General features: G+C 36.3%; 1 protein-coding gene across 8 annotated transcripts in view; it reads right to left on the bottom strand.

The window, feature by feature from the left end:
• Positions 1-2309: 2309 nt before the first annotated feature.
• Positions 2310-25771, bottom strand: part of TTC8 (tetratricopeptide repeat domain 8) — a 46506-nt gene continuing 23044 nt past the window's right edge. For 4 of the 8 annotated variants that reach the window (XM_074908517.1, XM_074908514.1, XM_074908512.1 and 1 more), the window contains 9 exons: positions 25659-25703; positions 19181-19266; positions 16053-16140; positions 12198-12308; positions 10037-10176; positions 7973-8147; positions 6537-6659; positions 4633-4716; positions 2310-2990 (listed from right to left, as the gene is read on the bottom strand). In XM_074908517.1, coding sequence (XP_074764618.1) covers positions 2874-2990; positions 4633-4716; positions 6537-6659; positions 7973-8147; positions 10037-10176; positions 12198-12308; positions 16053-16140; positions 19181-19266; positions 25659-25703 — 969 coding nt within the window. In that variant the 3' untranslated portion in view covers positions 2310-2873. Of the gene's footprint in view, positions 2991-4632; positions 4717-6536; positions 6660-7972; positions 8148-10036; positions 10177-12197; positions 12309-16052; positions 16141-19180; positions 19281-21850; positions 21889-23398; positions 23421-25654; positions 25704-25771 lie in introns of all 8 variants that reach the window. The other 4 variants (XM_074908513.1, XM_074908511.1, XM_074908519.1 and 1 more) reach the window with 2 other exon arrangements.

Genomic DNA, 25771 nt, shown 5'->3' with positions numbered 1-25771 from the left:
TGCTCCTGTCCTGCCCAGCAATGTCTGAGGATGCTTTTTTCCAGCCAAAAGGACACACAACCCTTAACTGTGAATGTGATTAATTTCAGCCAGTTTTGTGGCTGGTGCTGTGGCTATAACATCTCATAAAACAATCAAAATCTGTTAATAACCTAACCCTTCATTATCAACTTTTAAATTATTTCATCCATCAGAAAGACCCCAGCAAGAGGGCTGGTGAAAAGACTGGCTAGAATTGGTGGTAACAGCCATAAACTGTACAGACTTTCCTCCAGGGACATAGAAACTTCAAGACCTCCCAGCAATCTCTTTTGAGCTTCCTTCCAGGCAGCACTGTTGTGGATATCCTCTACCCTGGAGATCTAAAAAAAAGTTTGTGTCATTTTTTCATTGTCTTTTATTTTCTGCTCCCAAAGGACTTTATAAATGCTGGCTGGGCATAGCTGGAGCTGTGCTACGGGTTAGAGGAAAAATGATTTCTATGGTACAGAAATGCTGCTTGCAATATTAAGGTCACACTGTCCTAACATGATCCTACTGCAGAGATGAATCCACATTCTGAGGCACTGCGTTGTGCTGTATCGTCCTCAATCAACTGAAGGTGGTTTGCCCCAGGGCCTGCCGATTCATCTGTTTGTTGCAGCTCACACCAAATTAACATACAACAAACTCAAAAGATTCTTCTATGACAAACAGCCTGCTTATTCATCTGCTTTTTGTATTGTGGTGTTGCTCTCATTACCACATCTGATTTAATTTGTACATGTGCTAGTCATGAAAAAAATAACTGTCCTATCCTTGCTTTGGGGCATGAAAGGTCAATGAAGCAAATAGCTTGCTGTCTTTTGGGGCAATCAAAATACACCATATAAGATAAATTTGGAATGGCTTGCAGAAGTACATTGGGAGAGCTAAAAAGGTTTCAATCCTTATTTAGAACTTCATGTGTTTGTGTGTAGGTTTTTTTATATAATTAATTTGCACAAGCATCTTGCATAAAGGACTTTTTGCAATACATTAATATTTTCCATTTCAATCTCCACACATCCCCCAATATTAAAAAAATAATCATGTCAGGTTTATGTTCTAAGGAGTACTGTTTGCTAAAAAGAAATTATTCAGATCATAAACTTGAGCTGTGATCTTATAAGCATCTCTAAGGAACTACTGAGATGCCACACAGGATTAAAAATTGAAGTTGTGTTACTAGTTTCTGTTCCAGTTATTGTAGAAATAATCTTATTTACTATGTAATTTTAAAAATACTTTGAGTTAATAATGATGACATTCAAAAATTCCCAACAGTTGTGTTTAAACTGCTAAAAGACAAACATTTTCTTTTCTGGTAGCCTCCGAAGTTTAGCACTGTCAACTGGAAAGATACACGTACAGTAGATCAAAGGATGGAACTTCCCTCTAATTTATTCATTTTTACCAGAAAGTAAAATCTTATTTAGGTAAGGAAAATTACCAATAACTAAGGATGTCTCTTAATTAGTTTGTGACAAATTTCAACAATATTAAATCAATGTGGAAAAAATAAAATTTCCATTAAAGATGCTGCATCTATTCAGCCAATAATGCATTTGCATTTTACAAAATGATGTGACACCAGTTAATGATAGTGTTTCTGACTGTCACCTACAGACTGCTCATGGGGGGAGCCTGTAGGTCCACTTTTCTAAGTTCCCCAGCATCTGCCTTCACCAGCTACAACAGTCATACTAAGATGAGGGTGGGAAAGTAACGAATAGTAAAAAGGAAAACATCATATTCATAAACATGTTTAGGGTTGATTCCTAAACCAAGATAATCCCTTAATATATCAGAGAAATATGACAAGAATTTAAAGACCTGTTTCAGGATGTGCCATTTCTGAATGCCTTAACATCCCACATTTCTTAAAGGTCTTTTAAAAAGATCAAGTTGGAAAATCATGCAAATTTATCCCTTTTAGTTAGAACACAAAGATATATGACAGAGAAAACATCTTTATTTATTGCTATTAATAGTATTCTTGTAGTTAGGATGATCCAAATATTTATTTAGCAACAGTGCTTATGTGGTAGCACAGGTAACTACCGATCAATGACTTATTCTTGATTATTAGTACCTAACTCTGCAAGCTTCTAAATATCCTTTTCCCTCACTGAGATCAAGAATAAACTTTCTCCTGGGTAGAGAGGAACACACATATTTATGCTATTTTGTACCATTTCTGTGGAGTCTTTCAAAATATGTTAAGATTGCTGACTCTAATTTTCATGGCAATAGGGATGTACTTTTAACTTAGATAAACAAATGAAAGAAACAATACAAACTGGAATTTATTTAATCCATACAGTACAACAAAGAATGTAAGAACTGCTTTACATATGTATTTTAGAATTTAAGGTATTGTAGTTTTAAAACTTAACATTCAGTAAAAAAGTATACTATCAAAAGCCAAGTTTGAAGACCAGTAACTTTTACTCTGTGCTACCTGAAAGAGTGTCACACAGGAATATTTAAAACCATTTTTTCTGCAGAAAAGTCTGAAAAAAATCCTTTAAAATGTTCATCACTATTAAATGGAAACTTACTTGCTCATATACCAGACAACTATTTCAAAGCTGTCATACTGGCAGTGTCCTGCCATTCTGCAATCTCTCATGCATGTAGTTGAACATGTGTTCTAGCTGCATTTTAGTAAGAGATATGTTTTAAGATGACAGAAACTAATTAGGACTCTTAAACCTTTCCTACTAGTCAAAGTAACACAGGCTCTGCCACAGGAATGCATTAAGTATACTTTATCTACTCTGAGCCAGTATTTTGAAAAGATGCATGGGACATTCAGTCTGGTTGTTTTCACATAATAAAAAATATGCATATCAGAGCATAGCAAAGTGCTGTTTTAACTGTTTGATAAGCTGTTGTGTATCAACATGGCCTGGAAATGCTTCTTCTGACTTCTGAGCAGCTGTGTAACTCCTCTGAAGATCTCCAACCTGTAAGAAACACACACACTGTTTTTGTAAATCCAAACACTGCAGTACTTGCATCATGTATTCTGTGCAGTACATTTCTGATCTCACCAATATTTAAACATAGCTGGTCCTGAAGATGAACAAATAAAACAGTCAGTATAGAGGCTTTTGAATTCAGGGTTATGTCCCCCTTACATCAAGGGATGAGAAAAGACAGAAATGTGATTTTAATGGGAGAGATGCTTCAAGACAGTAACTTTATGTTCCATTCCACCTGACTTCTTGGAGAATGGAAAAGGCACACCATGCCCAGTGCTTAAAGTGAGAAGGAATAAAAAATGGAAGATTTGTTTTTAAACTCCACAGAAGTAGTGTTGTATATACACGTAAAACACAACCAATCAGGTCTCTGTAAAAGCCACAACTCCATGTGATTTCCTGTTTCCTCACAGCAAGACAGAACAATGCTGGGGAGCTAATGCTGCTCCTCTGCTTTTAGAAGTATGTTTCCACATTGTTCCCTGCCTTGGGAACTTTATTTTTTCCTAAATAGCCATAATTTTTGGAGGAAGGAAGTGTACATAAGGACAGCATCTCAGAAAGTGAGTTCAGCAAAAAAAGAACCCAACTGGGAATACATCTAGTAAAAGTGATAGCTGCTGGGTGGAAAGGAAGAAGCTATGGAAAGTGTCAGTAGGAGGCCTCTGTTGCCTGTGCACCAGTCAACACAGATCTTCAGTGCGGCAAGAATTCTCTGAAGGAGAAAAAAACAGGGTCCTGGCCAGAGGAATTATGTTTTGTAAACCATGGCCTTACACTGAATCTAAGGATTGCATTATGACTGCACCAACAGCTAGCTGATCTGGCCATCTGTCTTCTCCCAGAACCTATGCAGGTTCTTTGTGCAAAAGCTATGTAACAAGACATTTCCAGACTGCGATTTACTCCTTACTCGGTAAGTACAGAATGCAATTATTCAAAATCATCTTATGTTTCACAATGGAGAGGATATGCTTACAAATTAATGGGTTGTTCTCTCCTTGACGCATGTACTTTAGTATCTGTAGGAGTTGGGCTGCCCACACAACACAGACTCATAACAGAATCTTGAAGGTGTAGGCACAAGCAAAGAAGCACTTTTTTCTTATTAAGGACTTGTACAAGTTTCTCCTTATTAACAAGAATGTTGGACACAATGTTAATTAGTGTCTGAGTGTGAAAGAAATTATTTACACACAAAATTTAAGGGTTGTAAAGCTGAAGAACAGACTTTCATTGAGACCAGTAAGATCATGGAATGAATAAATGATATTTTGTCTGTAATTACTGAGAAATTATATGATACTATTTCACTTCACATCCTGAAAAATGGCAATAACTGTAAAGACTGCAGATGGAATTGTTAATGGATTGTTCATCTTCTGGGCATTTGGAAAATTGCAGTTACTTTATAGCTAGTTGGCCTCACTCATTCTCAAAAGCAAACATTTGAATGACTACTTTCACACACAAAGCTTCTGGGTATTAAAGTGAAAATGTTAACTTTACTTTTCCTTGAGTTTATGCACTCTGTATTCTTCTGTCTTACCTATTTGGAATTCTCAGTAACAATAAAAACCCAACCGCCCAATTTTTCAATTGCAAGAATAGGCTAACGCATTACCTTCTCTGAGAGCACTGCAAAATTGAAATGGGGCTCATACATATGAGGCGCTAAAGAAGAAGCAGTCAGCAGAAAAGCTCTTGCCTATGTAGACAAAGAAAAAAAACCACAATGAAATCTGTGAGAGAGGGAGGGTAACAAGAATCTAATGCAATTTTCATCGTTCTTAAGAGAAACCATCCTGTGTTTTCTTTACTAGGTCTTTACTAAGAAAGCTATCTTCAACTATGATGAAGTTACACCAATAGTACATTTAGGCATAGTATGGTTTAAGAGCATTGAAATGAATAAGACTCATGGTTGAGTCAGAAAAAACATGTTGGTACTTATTCAATTAAGCAATTCAGTTCTAAACACTGAAGAGAATATGTTAATTTTAAAAAAAGTAGTTAAAGTCCTACCCCACTGTATTTATCTGTTGTCTCTGACAGCACTGTCTTAAGCATCCCTGAAAACCTAAATTTTATCATAAAAGTGAAACTTTTCTCACTCAAAAATTTTAATAAAATTAACTTTTTTTTCTGACTAGCAAGATAGTATCATTAAAAACTAATGAAAAATTAAGTATCAGAGTGTGCATTTTCATGCTGTAAATCCAATACAAAATTAAAGTCAATTTAAGCTTTTACTAAAAAATGGAGAACTTTTGGGAAAAAAACCTGATCTTTTATAAACAAAAGTATCTCTAAACTATTTGGGAAGGTAGAGTTAAGAACTTAAACTACCTAAATTGACAATTCTGAGTACATGCAACAGTACTTCTGAAATTGTGAAGTGAAATAAAATAAAATCCAAGATAAAGAAAACATCTTCACTTTATTCTTCTGTGTATAATTTTATTGCCATGATGATCTTGATTTTTAATTATACATGTGATACAAGATGAAAATAGAAAATTTTATGGTAAAAACTAAAATAGACAGGAAACAACTGATAATAATGGAAAGGCTCTGCAACACTAATTGGCAGCAATCACAACCTCCCCAACTGGACGTAATTTCCACCTGGGAGTTAAATGTCTGCAAATTTACTGATAATGAAACTGAAACTAAATCCAAAGTTTGTCACTGGAACCATCCAGTGCTGGGTTCATGTCCCTGTTTCCATGGTAACTACTAGGTTATCTGAATAAAGTTTACTTTGAGAATCTGCTCTTAAAAAAGGTATTTACAAGTCTTTAAATATTGTAGGTCTCTGATATATATATATGAATCCATCAAAATAGGCTTGCTCTTACAAGGATTAAAACAAGCTCATAGTAGTTCAAACTGTCCTACAAATGCAAGTTAATTTTCCCTGCATGTGTGTAAAAAATAAATGCATTTAATCCACTGTGCATGTCAATTATACATCTAAGTGCAATTCAACTTAGTATACTCACATTAAGTAAGACAAACCACCAAGCTTACTGATGCAAGAGTATTTATCAAGAACCTGCTACTTTGGGACAAAACTTCAAAGCAATATCTTTGCTGAAAAAAATCTCTGAAGAGCTGATCTGATTGCTGCTTTCTGTCACCCAACAAAAGTGTATTATCTACATTTATAAACTGAATATATAGTCAAAGTTGTAATTTAAGTGATGATTACAGAGTGATGGGTTTTGTTTTGGATATCAATTTAGACAAAAGATCTCAAAAACTGCAAAGCCACTGTAAACCTTGTTTGTCTTGGATGAACCATTTGGATATACCTAAGAATAAGCAGTTTAATGGGAGATGGCATAACAACGTGGAGGTTACACAAAAACATGCATGAAAGTTATCCATGCTTTCTGCCTGTAATAGTAAGCTAATCCTATGATGCCTCCACCTCAGAGAAATAACATTTCTGAAGTAAACATTTTTCTGAAGTAAAAAAGGGCCAAAGGAAGCATTCTGCTTAGGCTGAGGTGCAACACCAACCTGTTCAATGTGACCTTTACGCATTTCCAGTACAGCCAAGTTGTTGTAAGCTTCCGCATAGTCATTATTGTTGACTAACGCTAGCTTGAAACACTGGTAAGCCAGATTCACGTCTCCTATGCCCTAAAAGTAAGATTGTATTTTAATTTGTTAAAAGATTGGAAACAACATACATCTGTTTTGTTGTCTGGAGTAGCTTTTCACCCATATGTACTACCATGGAATACAAATTACAATAAAAACATGCTTATCACAACCATATGTGCTTTCTTCCCGGACCCTCTCATTTGCTTCTTATCCTTCTTCCAGACAGATTTGTTTCTCTCCACACAAACTTGCATGCTCCAAGTGATAATCACTTAATCTAATTTAACTTTTAGATGACTAAAGTGTCATCTAAAGACTATGCTATCTGCTACCGTCCATAGTAGGATAAGAAAACCAGAGATGTCTCCAGAGGGGAAGTCATCTTGCCTTCTCAATCTCTATGCAGTTTAAAAAAAAAAAAAAAAAAAATAAATCACATATAAACCTAGGTTTCAGAAGATAAAAAAAAATTAAGAGAGATTAATTTCTTTGTATGAAGCAGCTGACTGCTCTTTAATGCTCCAGGGTCATGACCAACAGTGATACAGCATCAGGTTAAACATTATAAGCGACGAATGCAGAAAAATACAGGCACATAAGTTCAAATTTCAATGTTTTAGGTAGCATAAATTAATGTGTTTATCCTAGTTGCAATACAATCATGATGAACAATCGAGTTTCTCTCTGATTTAAGTTAAACCATAATCAGCATTTGAAGACAACTCATATTAGAAAGTTGCCAAAAACTTACTCCGGCAGGCAACTAAACAGAAATTTCACACAACTTTTGGAAGAACATCTGCAAAAATGGGCAATGAATGCAAATTAATTTAGAAATTTAAAAAATTATCACACAATTACACAATATGTTTATAGCAGCCTGTAAGAGAGAGGAACATGCCTTCTCAATTATGACATACATAATGCTTTAGTGTCTGCTACATGCTGCTGAATACATATTTTTATGGCAACAGAATTGGTCTGTAACAGCTCAGAGAAAAATATTTTTAATTCAATTCTTTTTTTTTAGATTAGCTTGTTACTGCAGCAAACTCCTTCAAGGGCTGGTACGTGTTGCAATTTTTTAAGAAAGAAGGTAAGGTAAAAGATCCTCCCTCTCCACCATCTTTAAGCATGACTAAGCCACATTCTATGAAAATGTACAGAATTTTTTTCTTTTGTGTCTTCCTCTCTATTGAGGTGCAAATAAACCTTTAACCTGTACTGCACTTTATCCTGTATACTATCAGGTTTTATATTTCAAAATAGGGCAATGACTCCTAGTTATTCTTTTTTCCAGTTTTTGTAAAATGATACTTATTCAGAAAGGTTGTTAATATTTTTCATACCACAGCCACGTGTCCCAAGTTGTACCACACATCTGCTGTCTCCTCCTCATTTTCAGCCAAAAACAGTGCACGTTCAAATGAAGATAGTGTCATATCATATTGCTGGGCATAGAAGCAACAGAGGCCCAGATTATTAAAAAGTTGGCAGTTATAAACACCCATTTGCAGGAGGCGTCTAGATTGAAAGAAAAAAATTTTTTTTTATTAATTTCAAACAGGAGTTCTAGTCTAAATGACAAAGTTCCCTCCTCCTTTCTCCCTATTCTGAGAGGATATAATAACCAAGTGTTATAGTCTTACACTTGGTAAAAGTTCCAGGAAGGGCAGTGCAAAGCATTTTTGATTAGTAGAATCAAAGTTGTGCAAAACAGTCTTCATGTAAATGATGTAACTTCTGACTGTGACACATGATCTGACTTTACTGTAAGGCAGAGTTGTTTGCAGACTTTCTCCATTTCCTCTTTTCAATTCCTCAACCTCAATCAAACTGTTAATTTGTTGCAGTTACTTTTTATAACTCTTCAGACTTCCATTTTTTGCTTGATTCCTGTCCTTCAGCACTGCTCTAATCAGTAATAGTACATCTAGTATGTGAATCTACATTAATTTTACATTTGAGGCGTAACTCAGATTTTTATTCAAATTGATGTTAATGCATCTTTTAGAATTGAGATGTTTTATAAAAATTCTCTTTACTAATATTTATAGGAAAAACAGATATGCTAAGAAGGCCAGGGAAAAAGAGGGCTGCTGTCTGCAGCATGACTATGACTTTCTGAACCTAAAGAATGAAAGAGCTCAGGTCCAACCAAAATAAGATGGTGTTTCGCCAATTAGGCCTAGCATAAAGGACACAGCCAGCATAAAGATGAACCAATAACCAAATTGTATTTGATACAAAAGGTTCAGTACATGGGGGAGCGCTGGGGGTACAGACAAGTCAGTCAGATTATACATGATCAACATCAATCCCACTGACCCCAACAACAACACCGCATGACCAACAATGGGTGGAATAAATAGTGAAATGCAGTTTCCCACAGAAGGGACAGGAGACAACCAAGTCAACAAACCAAATACATAAGACCAAGGAAGCCACATACTGAATCTCCACACAGCCCACATTTACAAAAGCCAGACCTGACTGGAGCCCAGTCCCAGGGAGGCAGGAGGTCCTTCCCCAACAGGGAACTCTGCACAGGGCATCCACCTCACAGACAGACACTGCCCCTGCCTGCAAGTGGTCCCAGCTTTTATCCCTCAGTGGGACACCTGACCCTTGGTTACTCAATGTGGGACACCCGGGGCTCATTTACCCAATGGCTCTCCCTGCCAGGCCGGACCCACCCTGGAGGGAAGCCTAAAGGTAAACTCACCCCCCCTTTGTGAAGGGCTGTGGGAATCACCCATATGTCAGCCTTAATTTGGGGCTTGGGGTTGAAACCCCAGCATTTCAGATGGTAGTGCTTACAGTGACTTACTCTGCTCTTAAACTTAAGAACATGAGTCAGGCTCCTTTGCCCTCTCACTGTAGTGAAATGAAAAGCAAGCAGCATCATTTAACACTATCCTTTTATTGCTTTCAGTATGAGGGAATCCCAGCCTGTATTCAAGGAAGGGACTTTGTGGTAACAACTGCTCATGACTTCAGGTGGAGTTTTTCAAAGAGTACCCATTTTCAAAGAGGTAAATAGAAAGTACATGTGCCTTCCAAATGCAACTGAAGTTGAGCGTAAGGTCCAGTGTTCTCAAACTGCCTCATGCTGTGAAAGATCACTTCTTGTTTAGTAATCAAATACTGTTTTGATAATCTTTGTTGATACTTCTACATATTTCACATGTAATAATGATAAGTTTTTAAGAGAGAGATGTAATTATCACTGGCCGAGAAGATATGTAAGTTGGCATACTCATTTCATGGTGATACTTGTCCAAATTCTCAGTCATCCTCCCATGTCAATCTCCTAATGCTCTTTTTTTGCTATCAGCATTACAAAAAATCAACCCTTTATATTACCCTGCCATGTGTTCAGTTTCCCCTTCCTCCCCATAAGTGTAAGATACCTATAAAACCGCAGAGCTATCTCAGGCTGGTCCGAATAAAAATGGTTACTGCCAATGCATGCGATGGCTTCCACATGAGTATTGTCTTGTTTTAAGACATCTTTATAGTACTCTGCAGCTGAGGAGATATTGTTCATTTCCTACAGAATTGGAAAAAACAGAGATTAATGCTACTCTTTATCAGCAATTGTTATCGTAAAACTTATTAAATGTCAATCTACTGAATGCTTTAACTATGTCCTGTACAGTACTTAACTGAGATTAATTATGTATGCTCTTACAGTTCTCTGATTGTACAATGCAACATCACCAATTGGCATCTTCACAAGCAACACAAACATCCACATAAAGACTGCATATTAATTTATCAGTGCTAGCTGTACCTGTCATTAACTTTATGCCATAGCTACAAAAAGAGATTTATTTGGTTTTTATTTATTAGAAAAAGAGATTGGTCAGAAGCTTAGCGTATGCAATAGGCACTTGCTACTTTTTGCACAATGCCTTGCGATACACAGTGCTGTGTAGTTGGTTTCCCAGTATGGTACCATACAGTAGAGTTATTTCCCCTGTCAATGTCTCAATTATTTTCAGTGCTTTGTAAGTCAACTCATTAATTACTTTGAACACAAATGAGAATATAATTGCATATGAAGAATTATTATGTGCCTTCAAAAACGGGAATCATGGATTTATTAGCAAAATTTGTACTAGCTAGGATATGCCAGTTAAGAGAACTACGTTGTATAAAAATATATGCTTGTATGTATGCTACTTTGAAGATGAATTAGCATGAACTCATTGCTGTAAACAACATCACACTGTTTCTGAGGAGTGCAAATCACCAGAGGACTCTACCCCACAACTGAAGAAAATAAATTAAAATATCAAAACACACTTCTGTGTTTAGAGAGGAGTAATTTCTACCTGTGTGCTGTACATACACTATACTCTCAACATGACTACATAAGCTTTTACTGAACCTCAGCAGCATGTTTAGCTTTGAAAAAGTGTATTCCCTGTGATTAAAGGCAATAGTACTAAAGCAGTCTTTTTAAAATAATGGGGTTTTTTAAACCAAAAAAGGACTACAACTCTTCCTATTGTCAAAAGGTAGTGACAAGAAGAAAAGTTCTGATTAAGATGCCTGATGCATACATTCCACCTGTGAGTCTATGTAACGAGAACAGCCCTGTGCTGTAGTACAAATCTTTGCTAATGAAGCTATAATCCTGCACTCAGGTGTCAGTGCAAAACTGGATCCTGTCAACTATATGATGCTCTTTAATAATTCCTTGAAGGGTTATGCAATGTTATGTATGGTTCTGAAAAATAATACTCATATTAAAAACTGTTTAATAATTCAGAAAGAAAAGCCTCCAAAAATTATGCAGCTGTTTTCTTCCCTGCTGAAGGACAAAAAGGATTTAATATGAAAATGGATTAATGCTTAGGGGTTAGATGAGAATGATGAGAACTGGAAAGAATGCCAAGTATAAATGTAGACCAAAAAAAAAAAAAATTCATGACTCTGTTTAAAACATTTGTTCTGGAACATCATCATTACAACTTTCAGTAAAAACCAGTATTAAGTCCTCTGTTTGACATGCACATACACACTTTTAAAATACACAGTACATAGTTACCAAGCTAAAACAAAACTACTTTACAACTAATCCTACTTAAAATAACATCTACTTCCTAAACTAAGAAACACACTTCAACTGTTCTCACTGGCTTAAGAAACTAATAGTAACAGGTAGTGCTAATAAAGAACACAGCTGAGTAGACTATTCTGCCATTTAACCCTGCTAGCAGGCTGTTGGTGACAAGCAGTTTTAATATGAAGAAACACATATAAACTAGACCTAGGTACATGGACAACATCTGGACTACTTGACTTAACACGGACTTGTTTCTGTGTGTCAAGGGTAAACAGGATGTCACTAGTGTGATTAACCATTTAAACAAATAAGGCTGGAAGTCTCCCCTGACATTACTTTGGTATCTTTGTGTAATGTTACCTGTTTTGCATTAGTGATACTGAAAATCAGCATAATTAATTTTTTATGACCTTATAGTTCTATTCAACTATTGGCTCTTTTTTCTTGATCAGACAGCTAACCTTGGCCACAATAAGGATTGCATAGTGGGTGCATACCTCGTAGATTCTGGCAATTCCACAAATAAGAGCCACTTCTCCAGGAAATCGATCTAACCCTTGCTTGAAAAGGTTCAAAGCTGTTACAGGCTGATCCAAGCGCAAATACACCTAAGTAAATAAAAAATGTATATAAATGTCAAATGTCTGACTTCTATACTTGTACTGCTGTTTAACAAGGGAGATAAATAAAAGGGAAGACACTTTCCTTTATGCAGTAAACCATTAACCGAGATGGTGAATAACACTGGGAAAATAATGGAGTGAATACTGAATAAATATCTAATAAAAATAAAATAGGCTAATTAAGATAATTAAATTTGCATGCATATCATCTTGACATTAGTAATTTATCTGGACATTACTAGTAAACCAAAGAAGTATTTTGTTATGTATTAGCATATCAAAATAATATACTTTGACACTGAGGTGAAGGTATCACCTTGAATATTTTCCTGTCTAATGTATTTTAAAAAAATTATGTTTAGGCTTGAAAGAAATGGATCTTCAGGTTAACAGTGCTGGAATACCAAAATATTTTACTTAGTCAAATAAGACTGCAATGCACAGAGCAGTGACACTTGCAAATTTCCTTACTGCTCTGCCAACCTCCCCTGTTACAAACAATAAAATCCCACAGCAGAAAGGAGGAAGTTTGGTCTCTGTGATTTTGGCTTCTCTACTGATTACAACAACGTGTGATGTGGATAACGTTGTGTGAGAACTGTATAGGGAACATCAACATGGACTGATAGAGACCACCTCTGCAGCGGTCTGAGTGTGTAACTGTAAAGCCCTCCTGTTGTGGGGTACAGTAAATACAGCTGCAGTAAAGGAACAAACCCTGCACACCTACTCTGGGAAACTAGACAGCTGGAGTGATTAATCTGTCTCCCACCGAGTGGAAAAGTGCTTTGAGGGCTCCTGAAGGAGAAACATTACATTAAATACTACTAATAGACTAAAAAAGGGAAAGAATCTGTGACGGCTATCCTGACACAAATACTTTGTGATGCAATGTAAGAAAAATATCAGTGTTAACTGAATATCTGAGCAACATCCAAACACATTTTCTGCTTCTAACACTGAGCTTCATGGACTTTTGAGTGCCAACAATCAAAATACTAATTAAAGCAATAAGTTCTTTATTTGCATCCCTATAGATATATATTGCTGCAGACATCTGCAAAGAGTTCTTTCCTGTGACCATTCAAGTGACATTCTTAACTGTCAAAGAGCTGTCGACTGTGAGTGTCTTCCCAGTACAGGGACTACCATTTCAAATTGATCACTGGCAAAAAGAAAAAAAATACAGACTTTTTTTTCCAGTCATTTTGCTAATGTAAATTATTTCCTGTATTAATCTAGAAAGCTAACTCCTCTTTGTGAAAAGCAGTAAAAAAGCAAAGGGTTTGGGTTTTTGGAGAGTGTGGTACTTGGTAGACTAAGACTGCACTGATGACACAACCAATGAATATGCTTTAAATCAACAATTTATTCCTAATGCACTCTATCTGGAAATGTTCCTGTATCTAAAATAGACTTCAAGTCATTTGCTATAGTTTTTAATTTGTAAACCACGCAGCAGTTACTGATTAATTTTATGTCTGCATTAAATTTTAAACTTTAAATAATTGTCTCTGTTGTGACTTTCATGCTCCTTGTTTTCTTCTAGCAACAATTTTCTATAACTAACTACTCTGTAATGAGTTTCAGTGGAAAATACACAGATGAAAGAATACATGATAGTTGGGTATAACTCCTCAATTAAGAAGAACCTTGGCTGGTTGTTTTACTCCTAAGTATCAGCTATGTGAGTGACTTGTAAATTTATCCTAAATATGTGTAGTAAGCTAGTGTACACTGCCATGACTACAAATAATTTCATATTTTCTTTGTTTGAACAGAGAGAAAATTTTAATTAGCTGGGGTTTTTTTGCTTTGCTTGCTTGTTTTTTGACCTGATCTAGCTATCAATATGAAGCACAGCTATCTTCATATTCTTAGGGCTAAAAGTGTAAAAAACAGAGGACAGGAAACTCCACTAGATCTGCTCCTTTTTTATATTTTTATGTTTCTTTACGAAGTATGTTTTCTGAGCATTATGACTCAAGTCTGCTCTATTGCTTCCCCTGGAGGTTCACTCCCAAAGATGCACTTGCTACAGATCCTCTGTGTAACTATTACACTAAGGCAACACAGCCACAGTAGTCTACTATACAATTCCCATGTCCAGTGGTGTATCACACTTCCAAACATCTCTGCAGACTGTAAAGCTGTTGTCAAGATGAGTGGCAAAAGAAATTGAAAGACAGGTGGGACAACTTCCACCTACTCATAGCGGCTTTGGGGAGACCTGCTCTTTAAGAGTACTACAGGTATAATCATTAAGTTTTAGATGCTAAATGAAGAACGGTTCCATTTTCTTTTTGGTATCTCTCTTATCTCTGGTTAAAATATCCCATTTCCAGTTCTTTTGGGTCTTGAAATACTTTGTAACTTCTCAGCCCTGACTTCTTTAAAGACTCTTTAGTTTTTTAGTTTTGTTTTGGTCTTTCATCTTTTCAAAAATTACATTTCAAGGGAGAATCAGCTTTCTAGAAAATATTTTTAAAAACCCAGATAGCTGTTGTAATAATGAATATAAACAGAAAACTAATTGGTACTGTAGTATTGGTCTGTTTGCACAGAACTTGATGCAATCCTATTATTTTTTTAATGGCTGCTTAACTCAAGTCTTATCTTTTCAGTACTGTCAGATTGAGCCATATCTCAGTGCCCTACTCTTCTGCCTGTCCACCCACAGTCACTAAATCATGTTGTGCGATGCTTTATACTTGAGCAAGCTGGTCTACGGAGTGGGAGGTGGAAGTTCAAATGCAGCTCCTACTTGAGCTAGTAATGATGTGGGGGGGATGTGCATCTCCCATAACAAATCACTGTTAATCCAATTACTCTGCCAATTTAATCACTCTGTAGCTCTGTTTTGCAGAATGACTCCTGGTGCTGACAGAAATCTAAAATTACAAAGCTCAATTGAGTCAACTAACTCCAAGTGCTGTATTGAAGACGTCTCCAGATAGCAATGATGATCACTTAAATACAAAACATAAATTGATCAAGAAATGTAAAGATAAAGCAAGTATCATAATATGAATATCTGAATTATCCACTAGTAGTGATGATTTTTGGATAGTCTGTGACAGCTGGCTTAAAGGGAGCTGATAAAAAGCAACTGATTTAATCTCTTTCTAGGACAAGAGGAAGAAAAATGCAGTTCAAGTTCCTTGTTTTTCACAGGGTACCTTTTCTTGAATGTCTTGGAAAATGTTTAGAATCTGATGTGTACCCTGGTAAACAAGTAATTCTGAGGCTTAGCTGTGCCACTTGTTTTTTTAAAGCTTTTAAAGCCTTTTTTTGATGGAACAGCTCTGTTTCAAAGGTCTCCGATTGCTTCCTTTAAGCTCACTTTGTTTTGATTTTGCTTGTGAAGCTAGGATTTTGAGCTTCACTCTTCACTTACTAACTTACTGCATTAGTTTCCTAGGAGACAATATATTTGTTTTTCATACTAAAGCTCCAATAATTCTTTAGCTATATAATCCTCATTGGAGTTTAGAGCAAAGAATATAGTAACGTAGGAATTTTAGGGTTTTTTTGTATGTGTGAAATCTGGAAGCTCCAAAATCTTAAATTTCAACTGTTCGCACATCCTGTCTCAGGTCTATATGGAGATCACACACTATTAAACTTAATGGTGTCTCAAATTCAATACTCAGCTATTCTGGTGTATGGACTTCTCAGGAATAGTCTGGAATTTCACTTCATTCTTAAAAAAGAAAATCTATGACTTACTTTTGCCAAATACAAGACTGTATCAACCATGTCCTGTTGCTTGAGAGCTGACTTAAACTGTTTTTCGGCTTCACGGTATAATCCTAACCTAAAGAGACAACAGATAGATACAGAAGGTATTTGTTTGTTGGTTTGTTGTTTCTTTAAAAAAAAAGAAATTTAAAAATGAAGCAGTGCACACTAAACCAAACATGAACTGCTAAAAAGCATACTTTAAGGTCCTATATTTGTGTTAACAAAAACCATGATGTTAAATATACTAAGGTTACAGACAGCCATTCAAAACCAAGAAAAAGGCAAATTCATGAAATTTGGACCCCTTTTGTGCATGCAGCCTTCTGGTGCTAACTGAATAATCATGTACTCATTTTCATAGGATTCCTTCCTGCTCTTTGTACAGAATGGACAGTAGAAAATGAGCAATTAAAGTCATGCCTCAGCCTCTAGCCACATGGTTTTGGAGCAGAATTTCCTCATTCATGGCAAAGTTTAGGGATCATCTTAATCATCTATAAAACACTTTCTCCTGGCCTCATATGGGAAATGGTGAAACTTCTGTTGCTGATATTAAAAGACTTTAACCGTGTGTTGAAAACATGCCGTACTATAAATGGCACCACAGCCTAAGACCATCCAAGCAGATCACTTGGGAGAGGGCAGTATATGGCACATGAACCTCATAGAAGTCTATTTCATCTTAAAAACATCAGTTTTGCAGTATTACTGTATTTTGCAGTAATCTATAAATGCTATATAGACTACAAAATTAAGAGAATTGTACCATTTCAACAACAGCAAAAAGGTACACCTTCTCATAGGCAAATCGCCTTTTCTTTCCTTTAGCCAAAGAGCACATATACTTGGTGAAGAAACACAAAACACAGTCAGAACAAGCCCACCAAAACAACAAAACACAGCCAATGCAGACATAAGGTAATACTGGATCCTGGAAGTTCATGTGCCTGCTTGGCTGCTTTAGTCTCTGTAACACTGTTTATAAAAATCCTGAAAAAGATTAATTTACCTATAAGCGCAGGTATTGGATTTGCACGGTAAAGTTTTCATAGCAGGGGAGGCTACGGGGGTGGCTTCTGTGAGAAGCTGCTAGAACCTTCCCCTGTGTCTGACAGAGCTGATGCCAGCCGGCTCCAAGATGGACCCATCACTGGCCAAGGCTGAGACCAGCAGCAACAGTGGTAGCGCCTCTGGGATAACATATCTAGGAAGGGGGGAAAAAACCCAAACTGTGCAACTACCACCAAAGAGAAGAGTGAGAATATGTGAGAGAAACAACTCTGCAAACACCAAGGTCAGTGGAGGAGGAGAGGGAGGACGTGCTCCAGACACCAGAGCAGAGATTCCCCTGCAGCCCGCGGTGCAGCCCATGGTGAGGCAGCTGTGCCCCCGCAGCCCGTGGAGGTCCACGGGGGAGCAGATCTCCACCTGCAGCCCAGGGAGGACCCCACAATGGAGCAGGGGGATGCCCGAAGGAGGGCAGCAGGGGAAGCCCACGCTGGAGCAGGCTCCTGGCAGGACCCATGGAGAGAGGAGCCCATGCTGGAGCAGGTTTGCTGGCAGGACTTGTGACCCCGTGGGGGAACCACATTGGCGCCATCTGTTCCTGAAGGGCTGCACCTCATGGAAGCGACCCACACTGGAGCAGTCTGTGAAGAACTGCAGCCCGTGGGAAGGACTCATGTTGGAGAAGTTTGTGAAGAACTGTCTCCTGTGCAAGGAACCCCATGCTGGAGCAGGGGAAGAGTGTGAGGGGTCCTCCCTCTGAGGAGGAAGGAGCAGCAGAAACAATGGGTGATGAATTGACTGTAACCACCACTCCCCAACCCCCTGCACTGCTGGGGGGAAGGAGATAAAGAAATCAGGAGCATAGGAAGGAGGGAGAAGTGGGGGAAGATGTTTTAAGAATTGGTTTTATTTCTCATTATGCTACTTTGATTTGATTGGTTATAAATGAAACTAATTTTTCCCCAAGTGGAGTCTGTTTTGCCCATGACAGTAACTGCTAAGTGATCTCCCTGTCCTTATCTCAACCCACGAGCCTTTTGTTTTATTTTCTCTCCCCTGTCCAGCTGAGGAGGGGAGTGATAGGGCAGCTTTGGTGGGCACTTGGCATCCAGCCAGGGGATGCGAGGGTCAACCCACCACAGATCAAAATAAAATAATCAGTCTACTCTTCTAAAGAGTATCAAACAAAGCTTAAGGGTAGTGAAGAATTTAATTAGTTTGGGCATCTAAAAAGAAGAAATAGTTTCAAGCCAAGATACAACATGGCATTTTAAAGGGCTAACTGCATCATAATACCAGCCTGTTCATACAAGAATTGCTTATAGAATTGTGAAGACTGCAGATAATGCTTCATTTTTTTAACAACCAGTACAGTATTAATATGTTTTACATTAATGGGACAAACACACTGTAAAGAATGAAAGGGGGAGCTGCCTCAGTACTTGTTTGATTATGGGAAGCAGGCTTGTATCAGGAGGAGTTCCACCTGATTTGATAGAACTGGCTGTTCAATCATAGCTAGATCCTCAGCAACCACTCTAAACTGCTTGCAAGAAGCTCTCCTCCCCACTACTGCCATGAGAGGCATATTGCTGCATAGTGTTGGGGTACTCCTCAGTTATTTGTATGATATGCTCAGGTACAGGGTGCCAGCCCTCAGGCCTTGGCATCTTTGGAACTGATACTTCTTGGGAAATGTACCTCTGTAGAAACTGTCTAATATGAATATTTTATTTTGTATTATTTCATCAATCTGAAGCCCTCACTGACAGTTAAATTTCTCAAGCTAATATTGTAATATTGATTTTGTGTGGTCTGTTTTATCAGTGGTTCTTTGCATTTATTTAGTGACTTTTCAATGACTTTGAAACATTACAAAGGTGAAGATGCAACTAATTCAGTTACTTAAAGGTACTCAATGTTGATGTCTTTACCTCAAGCACTTGAATCTCCTTGTATATTAAAGGAGTTTTAACTGTAAAGACAGCACTCCAGCTAAATACTTACTGAACTATTTCTCAGTGTTCAGCACTGTGCAATACACCCAGCAGTTCAGGTCTTACACTCATACTCACTGATCACAGAAGAAATGAACAATGGCTCACCTATAGTAGCACTTCCCAATTTGGACTTTCCACCACCAGTCTTTGAATTGTGCGTGCTCAGTGGCAAGGGCTGCCAAATCTAGAGCCTTTGAAAACAAATCCATCATCTTAACATTAATGCCTTCAATGTTTACACAAAGAAAAACAACACAAAGTGAACAATGTAAAGATTTTTGTAAAGAGAAAATTTTGAACCTGGTCCTGGTAAACTTCAGTGGGGGCACTGTTTTATGTTTACTATTTTTATAGCTTAGTGTATAAAGTAGCTGAAGGGACAATTTTTCTCTATAACAACATGTAATCCAAATAACTTCTACTAATTCAAGGAGAAAATACAAAATAATTTGATCAGACTCCTGAAGTGCTGCTTCAAAATATATAGAATACTTGTGTAAGCTGACACACTTTTTTCAAGCTTCCTATCCTTGTTCACTAGAAGTTGTTGAAAGCAAGTAAAAAGATACTAAAATAAAGAAATCAGTTCAGTCAGTTTGAAATACTGCAGAAATTGTAATCTCATTGTTAATATGAGGCTGCCTCCACTTCTGAAAACTCTCAGATGTATAACAGTAAGAAATACCTCTTTCTTTAAAAAGTCTATGATGTAAATAATTATTTTACAACAGATAGGAAAAATAGATAAATATTCTAAGAAATAGCTATTGAACAGGGTGGAAATCTAAACCTTTTATCTGGTGTATTGGAAAAGTGGTATGCTAATCAATGTGCTACCATCAGCCACTACAGACAGAATTTATGGCTTTTCATGTTTTAGCTATTAATTCACCATTTTTGTTAAAACAAGCAGATACGTGTTCTGCTCTAAAACCTACCGAAGAAGCAATTCTCAGTGTTTCTTTTTTTTCAAATTCCATTTTGTCCCAGAACATATCAAAGGCATGCTACGTTTGTTACTTATATTTCAGGGATATCATCAGAAATAGTCTAAATAGCTTTAACACAGTATTTTTATAACAAAGAACTGACCCTTTGGGGTTTTTTTGCCAACCACAGAAATCAAAAACTAGCTATTAAGAACTTATGGAAAAGTTCTGTGCACCAGACACTCAGTAACAGAGGAACCAATAATCTGCAGGAAAAAAAAAAAAAAATCTGAATACTTGAAATACTAGAATGAGCCTAATTTAGTGACATCTACCTCTGGGTTTGATTCTTGTTCTTTCTGCTAGCAAAATGAGGCTGCAAGTAATCACGGGTGTGGATTTGACATAGCACAGCAAAGTCAGTGGAGCTAATGAGAACTTGTCTAAGTTGCTCTCTTTTGGCTCTGTGAGAAAGAGTAATTTCTGTAGCAGTTCAGGCTCAGGAGTTGGTTGCATTGATGCTGACCTCTAAGAGAAAGAGACAGTTGTCATTACCTGCCTCTGTGACAGGAGAGGGAAAACTGAGGAAAGCTTACAACTCTGAAGTCACTATTTCTTCCAGTTAGGTGGAATACTTGAAGACCTCAGATGACAGCTCTTATCTTGGTTGACCTTTGTTTCTTAATGGCTTTTCAAACTGCACAACGGGGCCTCTGGACCTACAGCTATAAATGAAGACGCTTGCTTCAAGACAGAGATTATCAGTTTCCCTTCCCAATACTTTATTTAATCTCTAGGTATACAAGCAATTTTGTCCTAGTACTGGGAAAATCTGGGGAAGTAGTTGATGTTAAAACATCAGTTACTTTTGCTGAGTTTACAAATGTATAAACAAATGTGTCAAATACCACACCTGCTTCTAATGCAGTGTGAGCAGCCGCTTAAAATGAGTAAGGAGCATACTGTAATTAACGTGCTTTGAAAAGCTTTCCTTAGAGTGCTCTGATGACAAATATTCAAGGAGAAGGACTGAATTTCAAAACCCAATCCCTTCTGTAGCTACACATTCAGCTTTCTTTCTGGCACCCTAATTATTTCTGATAACTATTTTATGCAAGGCTAACAATTCTGGCTGCTATTGGAAATTGGGAACTAAGACTGCTTCAGGCTTAGCAGATACTTAACATCAGCAGTTTATCTGTCAGTGCAGATCCTGAACTGCTACTGGGATCTTATTACTTACTTATTATAACATCAGGAAACAAAGCATGACTTAATTTTGAAGTTAGTTTCTGAAATTAAGCCCTGTTTTTATACCTTCCTATCAAGGAAAGGAATAGGAAAATCCTGTTTCTGATACTTCACAAGTGATTACAAAAACATTAATCCAAAAATTCTACAAATGTTACCAATATTTCTAAACAGTGTTTGCCTGAAAAGGCTTTGTGCATATCAGTGTCAGCTTTTTGTATCCTAGTAGTCAGACTTTCTATCGCTATTACAAAATCTGTTGACAATGCGGCCTTTGAAATGTTAGTAAATGGGTTAAAATAGACTTTTAAAAGTCAAAGCCTGCACCTTGCCATGCCAATACCACCTGCTAGCATCTTTCAATTTCAGTTTGCTGCAAACCTTTTTTTTTTTTTTTAATTGCACAGTTCAGGTACAAATCAATGTTTCATCTGCACAGCATGTTAATTTAAAACCAATCTATAATAGCTGTACTGAGTGTTACGCCTATCCTGCACTCCTGTGCATTGCTGAATGTTGGTGCAGTCGTATTAATAGCTAGAAAGGAAAAATAGCATGGATTGTGGATTGGCAGATACCGGTATGTCCTTTTAAGGATTTTTGCTTCTAATGTACATTAGAAAAAAACCCATACTGATTGTCCCAGAAGTTTTAATAAACTTTAAGGTATAACTCATTGTCTGGAAATGCTGGTTAGCTGAAATTTTGCTCTATAGAGCACTTAGCATAGTTAGTATACTTACTCATGTATGCAGGAGTTCATTTCAGTAACAGTCTCAGCCCTGGGAAATCTTCCAGGACAAATTTATTTTACTCTCAGTTCTTACATTTGTGCAAATAAAAATAATAAAACCCCCTAACACTTAGTGGGTTTTCTGTTTTTTGTTGGTTTTTTTTAATGGAAAAAGCTTTTCTAAAAGCTTTTCTTAAAGAATGAATCAGATCCGGTTTTAAATGAAGAATGCAGATTCTTTAATTGTAACTGTATTTAGCATGATTCTGAGATTCATTTTTTTAGCATTACTTTCCTTAGCTAAACTGTATTATAACTAAGACTTCCAAATTGTCTACCAGTTGTAACTCAGTACAAAACAGTTTGTAGGGTTCTGTTAATTTACTAATGTATTGCAAAATTAAATTGGTAAATGTACATTTGTTTGAAACTTACTAATTTCATACATAGTATTGTATGTACCAAGAAATTGGATAGATGGAAACAATAGCAAGTGTCTGCTGCTTCCTTCACATGCTGTTGAATGGCAGTAATTCTTCAAGCAGCACGCAGGATAGCCTATAAGATAGCTGAGTAAATTACATTAGCCATAGTCAATTTAATGTAATTTCTTTTGGTGAATGTCTTTGGATTTCTACAGTTTTTAAATCTAACATAATTCCATTATAAATAGATTTCTATGAGAGAGTATAAACTTCAGAGTATTAGGAAGAACTAAGTATCAGAAGTCACGACTTCTGGCCCCAAGTATATATTGTGCACTCATATTTTTTTTCCTCAGGACAAAGTGTCTTCTCATCATTATCCACCTGTGAATAATGACAGCGTAAGACGTCATAGTCTACTGATGAAAAAACTATTTATGGACAAGTCTTTTAAACTGCCCTGCTCTTACAGCATTTAACTCATAAAATGGCTTTTAGAAATAGCTCAAGGGGTACAGAGTCAGTTATTAAGTATATGTGTTCAAAAGAAAACAAATCAAGAACAATAATGAATAGGGTAATAGTAATTTCTTCAGAGAAGTGCTGAATTTTTCATTAAATAAGATTAAAGACATTTGAACACATTTTCAAGTGATGAAAAAGCTCAGTGCTTCTCTCTTCTTGCATCCCTGTGTTTCTGATAACTGACAGATTACAGATGTATTTACTTTTAATTTGAACCCAGTTACTAGCATTATTTGTCCAGTTGAATACACACTGATCAATGGTATTTCTCAACTGAAATTAGTGAGGCTTTTTTTTTTTTTCTTTATATATACTGGCTGAATACTAAACAGAAGATAAATAATAAAACTGCCTTTGCTTCTTAAATAATAATGCAGCTGAGAATAGTACAGACTGTTCTAGATCACAGTGACAAAGGAAGGATATTGCCACTGCTACTTGTGTGTTTTATTTGCAAAACTGCAGGAACTGGTCTTCCAATTCTACCCATGCAGTCCGCAAATAGAGGCTTTTTAGACTATATAGTCACAAACTTAAGCCAATTTCCCAGGCTTCCAAGCCTTTCATGCTCTTTCATCCCATCTCATGCAAAAAAGTGGTTTGTTTTGTTTTTTATTTTAAGAATGTGCAACATCACACAGTAGCAGGTAATACAAAGATGCATGAGATGTGAGAGAATATTCTAACGGATGATCATGCAAGATGCAGATCAATTTTTAAATAGTTAACATATGTGCTGTTTCTCTGCTGAATCCTAAGTGACTGAATTCTTATCAAGAAGAATCAAGACAATGAATCAGTGAAATGCCATTGGTAGAAGAGGTGAATAAACAATGACGCAGTAGAAGTTAAAGTATTTCTTTTTTGTTCAAGAAAAATTAATGCAGATGAGGTTCAAAAGGAAGGGAGGACGGTTTGAAGAATAATAATATTGAAAAATAATATTGAAAATGGTGTAGAAAGTGCAGAAGAATGAAAGGAAATAAGAGAAAGCAAACTGAACAGTTAAAAAGAACAGTTAAAAAGATATACACATTATGTTATAAAGGCACCTTGTATTGTAAAGTGTGACACAAATTTATTTCCTTCAAGATGCTATCATTAACCAAATATGTTGATCTCCCTCTCATTACATAATAAACAGTGGTGACTAAGCTGACACTTCTTTGCTTATGGATATTTATTCAAATGTCTAGAGTGCCTAAAAAAACATAGGCAAAACTTTTCCTGCAAGACAGTGATTTGGGATTCTCAACAAGGATTTAAAAATACATGTAGTACAGTGTAAAACATCTTACAATTTTTTTTCTTAAAAGCCTGGAAAATTCCTTGTATTATATGAAATTATCTGTCTAGCCTAGAGATCTTACATGTCCTTAAACTGTAGGTCACAGGCACATGTGGCATCTTATCAAGTGACTTTCATTCTTAGTGAACTCAGTTCTCAGGAACAAGCAACAGAAATTTTAATTAGTAGCATAAAGCCCAGGCACTTTCTTCATATTCAGTATCAGAACATGTAAATGCTAATTGCTATTTCTCTCTGACATTTCTGACACTTGCACTTACTGTTTCAACCATATTTTGGATTAACAGTGCATTGCACTTCAATCCTCTTAAAATAATGCTATGCAATAAATTGACAGTGTACAACTATAATCATTTGATATTAGATTAAAAAGCTTCACACAGCAGTAAATTTGGAAATGGTTCTGATCTATGTCAACAACAACAAATTTTTTTTTTTTTGTGTTATTAACTGGAGAGTTTAACTTCAGATCTAACCACACAGCAATTATTAGTAATGCAGAAAATTCAGTAACTGTTTAGTCAGCTATGCATTATTTACAAAACCAGTTCTTTCAAACAAACTTCAAGCAGAAATTTTGATTCTATTTCAACTGAGTACATACATCTAACACAGTAATTAAATATTTTGACACTTTATTCATTGAAAAAATTAATTATTTCCCTGGGTGAACTGCCAAAAAAGTTCTGCAACCTTTATCTATTTCTTCATATTTAAACATTATGTACCCAAAACTGATCTTACCCATTCAGTGCAGTAACATATGAAGAATCACAGAAGAAAAACTTTGGATAGGGTAAGGGGGCACTGTACAATTAGGAAAACTTTTGGAGAATAAAAGTTATAGACAATCATATCAACAATATAATCTTTCTCTTGAGGCCACAAAACACCTCAGTACTATGGAATTAAATTCCTAGAGAAAGTGTCCAAAGTCCTATTGATATTTTATTTTTCTGCAGTTTCACCAAATACCTTTCCTTTCTATTAATCCAAATGCATAAACAATCATCTCAGTAATTTAAAATGTCAAATGATGTTCAATTCAATCAATAACTATTTTGTCAGATATTTTCACCTTTTCTGTTAACGGACAGTCTTCCATAACTCATTGCTTACTATCATTATGAAATCATTAACTATCAGGTTGATAGATGAGGGAACTAGTTTTAAGAATTGGAATGTTTTGCTTCTCCAAAAAGAGAGCAGTCCATACGTTGGTATTTGCAAGTTACCATCCCTGATTATCAGCCCTGTAAGAAAGGATTTATCTCTCTTAAATGACTTTTAATGCTTCACTTCTGTACTCAGATGTGTTGTACTACCTGGATCCTTAGTTCAGCAAAATATCAACAGAAATAACTGAATGATAATTAATATAAACTGAAAATGAAACATATTAATTACTCACATTTTTTACGTCATTTTCGTGGTGAAAAATATAGTCAAACAATGCCTGTCAGAGGAATATTTAAAACATTGTCATATTTGAAGATAAAAATTGATAATATCATATTAGAGGAA

This window comes from Athene noctua, chromosome 6 (assembly GCF_965140245.1).
Source record: "Athene noctua chromosome 6, bAthNoc1.hap1.1, whole genome shotgun sequence".
Classification (NCBI taxonomy): domain Eukaryota; kingdom Metazoa; phylum Chordata; class Aves; order Strigiformes; family Strigidae; genus Athene; species Athene noctua.
Note: the sequence above shows the minus strand (reverse complement) of the source record. Positions and strands in the feature narration are given on the sequence as shown.